Genomic DNA, 6624 nt, shown 5'->3' with positions numbered 1-6624 from the left:
ATCCCTGGACACATTCCAGGTCAGGCTGGACGGGGCTCTGAGCAACCTGATCGAGTTGAAGATGTCCCTGCCCACAGCAGAGGGGTTGGACTAGATGACCTTTAGAGGTCCCTTCCAACCCAAACTATTCTATGATTTTAAGAGGCACACGTGGGCAGAAGCAGCTTTCACACATGGAGTTTCAAAGCTGAATGCCCTGCCCTGCCCGCCTGCGGCTGTGCCGGTGCCCGTGGTCCGGCACTCACACCACAAACCAGCACAGCATCAAAGCTGCATCCAGCCGATGGAGCCAGAAGCCCCTGGCTGGATCCTCTGCCTGACCCGCCGCACGTCCGGCGAGTCCCTGAGCCCACCGACCCCCTCACAGAGGACAAGACCCCCAGCCAGCCCCCTCAGTGCGGCGATTCCTGGAGGAAAGGGATAACACAACACCTGCTGCCCGCTGCTGGCAGCTGTTCCCAGTTTGCAGCACCGGCAGGCTCCCGGTTCCCCAGCAGAGAGAAGCAAATTTCAGCTCAGAAACAGGCATCCTCAGGCAAGGAGAAGGGGTCAGCAAACCCGACCCATGGGGACACTGATGGGGTGGTTTTCAAATGTCAGCTCTAAGTGAAAACCAGAAAATAGGAAATTAAAAGATTCCTCCCCACTTTGTTTTGGTAAACCATGAATTTTGGTGACGGTGTTTCCCAGTTTCACCTGGTGGTGTTAACTCCTTTAGCACCCAGTTACGGTTATTTCACAAGCGAGCGACAGCCAAAGCCCTCCACCGCCAGCCGAGAGACCCCTCCCCAGCACCCAGCACTGCACAGAGATAAGAAGGAAAGTTTCTGTACCTCGGGACTTACTGTGTGTTTCTTAGTCATTCTCCAGAGGATGCACGTCAGGAGCATGTGGCCCAGAGCCGACGTGATAAAGACGATGAAGGCATTTTCGTGGATTGCTGAATCAACAAGACAACAGGTTTCCTGTTAAATCTGAGCCAAGACCACAAGGGGAACGCGGGGCAGGCTTTGGGAGGGTGAAGGACTGCTTTCTGCAGGATGCGGTCCTGCTGGGGGTCCCAGCACCCAGGAGATGCTGCACCCCCAGCGCGAGCAGCGGTCCGGGGACCAGGGTCTTTGCAGGAGACAGGCACAGCACGGCTCCGCACCCCCTGCACCCACCCAGAGAAGGGGAACGGGGATTTAATGACGCAGCTGCTCGCGCGTGCCTCGTGGCCCCCCCCGTAAGCCCGGGGCCGGAGGGGGATGTGAGTTGCTGGAATACTCATTCCAAAGGTGCCAGGAGGGTGTTTATGTGCTCTGGCACCTGGTCTGAGAGTCTCCATCGCTTCACACGGCTGTAAACCTCGGGCACCCTTGAGAGCAGCTCAGCATCACCACTATTGTTCTAGGGATGGGGAAACTGAGGCACAGAGGGGGGGTGAGCCAGTCCAAGATCCAGAAAGGGACATCTTCTGTCCTCCTGCCAATTAACAGTCGTCATCAGCCTCTCCACCAGCACCGAGGCCATCTCGTGTGTCACTGAACTAGCGCAGATTTAGGGTCAGGCTGGAAATGCAGCTGGAGCAACACTAAGCCAGAGCAGCTCACGAAACCCCAAGCCACACACAAAGCCCATGCAACTGCAGGCGAGTTAATTTTCGGATGAGTGCTTCTATTTAAAAGTTTCCCAGCCTCTTCTCCAGGAACTGAACCACAGGCTGAACTCCCAATCACCTGAACGTAAGAAATGATCTTCCCTGCTTCCCCTCTCGATTCCAGGCGAAGGGAAACCACGCGAGGAGCGATGCTAAAGGCCGCTGTTAGAGGTGAAGAGGTGAGCAGTGCCCTGCAGAGATGATTAACCTGAGCCTGTTCTCACCTCAACACGGCAGCTAAGGTCTGAAACTTTCCCCACAAACCTGAGATTAGTCTGTAATAAGGATCTGGGAAAACTGGGTTAGCCTCAGCTCTCAGAGCAGCTTTTGCCCAGCCGCTCTGCTGCGCCTCAGTCTCCCCCTCGCAAAGCTCTGCACAAGCCGGGCAGAGCCATCGGCCGCAAAACGAGGCGCAGGCAGAGCCATTCGGGTGACAACGCGCTTTGAGGTATCCAAACCCCAAAAGAGCATCTGAATTTCTAAGGGCGTGCTCCCAGTCCTGACGGGTGGGAGAAGCCCCGCTGGCAGGTGGTCTGCAGTCCCCTGCCACGGTGCGGGCAGCCGGGGATGCCGGCAGAGGCGGGGGGGTGGCGACGGGATGCCTCGCCATGGGGGACAGGGAGTGCTGGCAGGAGACAAGGAAGGTGAGCTGAACAGGAACACCCTCTAGACCACAGACCTCCGTCAGCTGGAGGTTCAGGTGCAGCCGTCCCAGCTCACTCAACTCGGCAGCGCACGGACCTGTGGTTTCCAAACGTGCTCCAGCCCTGCAGCTCGGGGTTACCACACGCCATGCTCCCCCCTGAAGAGCAAATGGTTCCACAACGCTCACGAAACAGGACTTGGGGAAGGGTCTGTTTAAACCCTGGCATGGTCTGGGGGTTCAGATGAGACAGCACATTTTGGAGGGTCTACATCCTCACACTAAAGGCTGGGGAGGTCCTTGGACTCTGTTCATGACACCGCAGCCCTGAAGCCACCAGGCTTACTGGGTGAAGACCCAGCGGAAGCCAGTGAGCACCCGAATGGTGGGAAGCTTCATCGGACCTACTGCCGGTGTGCCAGCGACAGGCCCCGGTACGGACTGCTCTGGGCACGGCTCCTGAGCGATGAGCAGGTGAGCAGAAAGGCAATAACCACCGCACTGCAAAAGATAGAAGCACCCGTGAGTGGGAAAATAAGCGGCGTGCGCAGCGAGCTGTCAGCTGTTGGGGCTCACGCACTTGCTAGCTGTTTTTCCCGGACAGCCTGCCGTTTCCATGTGCAAGACACAACGACTCCAAATACCCGCTCTGGCAGGGCATCAGGACAGCGCCCGCAGCGCTCCGCGCTTCCAGCGCGACACCCCGCTCCGATGGCAGCAGCGGGCTGGGAGGAGCCTCAGAAATCACCCACCTGGTCCTCTGCGCTGGGGCTGGACCCCTCAACCCCGCAGGCACGTTCCCAGCCTTCTTGGAGGGCTCCGGTGGCCATAGCCCATTTCCAGTTTGCCGCTCTAAGCAGTCGCGAGGCTTCCTGACCCCCACCGCATCTGCCTTTCGAGAGCTTGTTTTCCTCACCCATTGCGAGTAGGAAGATACTCTCAGCACAAAGTCAGCTGCATCCCTGCCCCCCATCTCACCTCCCTTGCTGCGAGGAGACAAACCCTCTTCTGCCAACCTCCCCTCACCAGCACCGCTCCAAATCCTCTCTTCCCGGAGCTCTGGCCTGGCCTCTCTCTTTGTGACTACACTCTCCAGCGTGCTCCCACAGCCGGACACAATATCCGTCATCATCACCCTCAGAGGACGCACAGGGACAGCCGACACGCGACTCTCCCGCTGACAAGTCCCAGAACCGGGTTTGTTTCCTCTGCAACAGCACCACCTTGCTGGCTCGTGGATTTGAGTCCTCTCAAGTCAATCCCCGGTGCCTCCTCCAGATCTCAGGATTAAACAGCAGCTGGTTATCACCACTGGCACTTAAATTCATTTCAGACGAGACCATGTGGGAGAAGAGCATTTCCCAGCCTATCGTGACCATATTTTGCACACACTGATTTAACCTTAAAAATTCTGATTTTGTTTTCGGGTCAACACAGGAAATTTTACCCAGAAAATTTTGTAGGAGGGTATTTAAAACGCAGATGGAAGAGAGCGTGGGCTGGAAGCCAGCTCGGAGCCAAAGCTCAGCAGTGGAGACAGAGCAGATAGCAGGGACGAGCACTAACCTGCCTTGGCTCAGCTGCGGTGAGATGTGTTAAGCACGGCCTTGCACACAAGTGGGAACCAAGCGCTAAAGTCTGATCCTGGGCTTGACACAAAAATTCAGCCTACATTTTCGGCCCATTATCAGCAACCAAGAATTTTGGGAAGAACATGGCTATCTGCACGTTATGGACATAACTTTGCTCTATAAACACTAATTTTAACAGAGCCTCTTTACTGTTTTTTCCCTCCGAACTGACTACTTCCAAAACACCAGCGTGAAGCAGAGCTCTGCAAAGCCTCGGCAGCCGCGAGCAAGACCACTGGCACAACGGTCAGCGGAGAGCGTGGGAGGAGACACCTACCATAGTTTTCAGATGAGGACACGTACGTCAGAATAAGGAGGGCGAAGTTTTCGAGCAGGTTGAGCAGCAGGTTGAAGTGGCACAAGCGCAGGTAGCGAGGGTGCGAGCAGTGCCAGCTCTGGTAGTGGTTCCAGTAGGCGACTGCCACCAAGAAGCGGGGAGCCGAGTGGAGGCCGATGCAGAGGCGCCAGACGTAACGCTGGGGGGTCTCGCCTCCGATGGCGGCGCTGATGGAGGGGAGGTAGTTAGGGACCTGGAAGAGAGACAGCGGCTCGCGGGGAGAGGCATAGGGAGTGTGTCATATTGTCGTATTTATAGCTCTCCAAGATGCTAAAACTGTTTTGTTTTTTTTTTTCCCAGGGAACGTAACGTGGCAGCAGCCCTGGTCTGTCCCCCAGGACCACGCTGCCCCAAGCACGCTGCCCCCAGCCCTGCCGGGACAGCCCCCGGGCGCTGGGGTGCCCTGCTCGGGTTTCTTACCTTTATACTTTTGACCTTTATTCCTTCCCTTTACTCAGTCGTGGTCCCCCACGCGTTCTCTAACCCCAAGTTTGGGGAGAGAGGAGAGGAGGGTGCACGGCTCTGTTAGCCCAACCCTAACGGAGAGAACTGATAGCAACAGCAGGCAAAGCCTGTTCAGGGAGAAACATAAAAGCAGGAAAGCCATCAATGCAGCCCCGGAATAAACTCCCAACCTCCAGAGTTTCACAGCTCGGGGATTCCCGAGCCGAGCCACGATTGCTGTGCCCCAGGTAATCCACTCTTCCATCATCCTGCTCAGTCTCCCCTGGAGCCCACGCAGAACTGTGTGCCCCCAGTGTCCTGCGGAGAGGCGTTCCCCAGATCATAGAATCACAGAATCACAGAATCATTAAGGTTGGAAAAGACCTCTAGGATCATCGAGTCCAACCGTCGACCCAAGCAGATCAACACTGCCGCCCAACTTGGGGTCATCTGCAAACTGACTGAGAGTGCACTCGATCCCCTCGTCCAGATCATTGATAAAGATATTGAACAAGACCGGCCCCAAAACTGAGCAGCAGATCGGCTGCTCTCAAGGCATTAGAAGGAGCTGGTTCCTCAGGCAGAACCCGCCACCTCCGTAAGACGTCCCCTACTTCTCATACCGGCAGAGGGGTGCAGTGGATCCCTGCCTGCCCTCTCCAGGCCAGCCGCGACCTCAGAGGTCTCTGTCTCGCCCCTCCCTGCTCTCAGCCCATCGTCTCTCCCTGCACGCAGCTGAAGAGCCCTCGCTTCACCACCCCAGGAACAGGAGCTGCGTGACACCTCTGAGCGTCCTTGCTACCCTGCCCCGTGCACCCGAGCTGTGAGGAGGGGACAGAACCACACACTGGGCGTGCATGTTACTTATTTCTCCAAATCAAACTGCCCTGGCATTTCGTTGCTCCGTCACCCCCCTCAGCAGCCTGCCTCGCCATCCCTGCTCCAGGATCTCGGCATCGCCGTCAGCCTGTGTCACCCCACTGCGTACGGGCACGAGGAATAACACAGACCCCATAAAGCCCTGGGGTCATCTCCTGCTGGTGTGAGAATGACCACCTACTCCTGCCCTCTGTTCCCAGCTTGTAACCAGCTGCTTATCCACGCTTGTGCCGTGGCTGCTTGAAAGCCCTGGGGAGGAACCCGATCTCAGCCCTTTTGGAAATCCAGGCGGTCCCTCTCAACCGGAGCTCCCCAGGCACGTGCTTGTGACTCCTCTGAAGAGCTCCAGTAGACCCGAGGGGCGGCAATTCCTTTTATACTTCCACAAGACAGTACCTTTATCTGTAGCTTCACCAGCTTCATTTCCTTATCATAATCACCACCAACGTGCTCAGCACAGACATCAGCCCCTCCAGTCTGTACTTCCCTAGGTCCCTTTTAAAAAGCCGAAGCCTCAGTTGCCAGTCCCGAGTCATCACAAGTACAATAAAATAAAGCAGCTTGTTCAGGATCCTATCCGGCGGGAAAGCCCAGAAGAAGAGAGGATCCCTGCCACCCCACCGGCTGCCCCAGCCGCGCAGCCACGACCTTGGAGGACATTTTGCTGATGAGAGTCACTTACCCCGCAGTGGGTCGCTGTTGTCTCCTGGAAATGGAACAGCAGAGACCAGATCACACAGAAAAGGAAACCAAAGAGCGGGCAAAACACGGTCCCAACGGCCAGCGTGGTAAAACGGAGCCGGAAGAGGATCCCATCTCGATCCAGGGGCAGCGGTACCTGTAACATCTTGATGGACCTGAAAACAAACAAGCAAGCAAACGTTTGACGGGGATTCTCTGTCCTCCTGCAAGCTCCAGCCCCAAACAGCCCTGGGCAGGGACGCACGCGTACGGCTGGCAGAGACGGCCCCTCACAGCCGTGTTTAACGGCCGCACAGCCCTGGAGCGGGCATCAAGGACAGGGGGCTGAAAGCACCTTTCTGGAGACGCA

General features: G+C 56.8%; 1 protein-coding gene across 1 annotated transcript; it reads right to left on the bottom strand.

Annotated features, from left to right (window-relative positions):
• Nucleotides 1–731: 731 nt before the first annotated feature.
• PGAP2 (post-GPI attachment to proteins 2) lies at nt 732–6617 on the bottom strand. The gene is made up of 4 exons (XM_009334359.1): nt 6610–6617; nt 6256–6430; nt 4191–4443; nt 732–940 (listed from the first exon to the last, which is right to left on the bottom strand). Exons 2-4 carry the CDS (start codon nt 6418–6420, stop codon nt 732–734), a joined length of 627 nt encoding a protein of 208 aa, XP_009332634.1. The 5' UTR covers nt 6421–6430; nt 6610–6617.
• Nucleotides 6618–6624: the final 7 nt, after the last annotated feature.

The sequence above is a fragment of the Pygoscelis adeliae genome, unplaced genomic scaffold (assembly GCF_000699105.1).
Source record: "Pygoscelis adeliae isolate BGI_AS28 unplaced genomic scaffold, ASM69910v1 Scaffold841, whole genome shotgun sequence".
In the NCBI taxonomy this organism is placed as follows: Eukaryota; Metazoa; Chordata; class Aves; order Sphenisciformes; family Spheniscidae; genus Pygoscelis; species Pygoscelis adeliae.
This window is presented reverse-complemented; position numbering and strand designations above follow the sequence as displayed.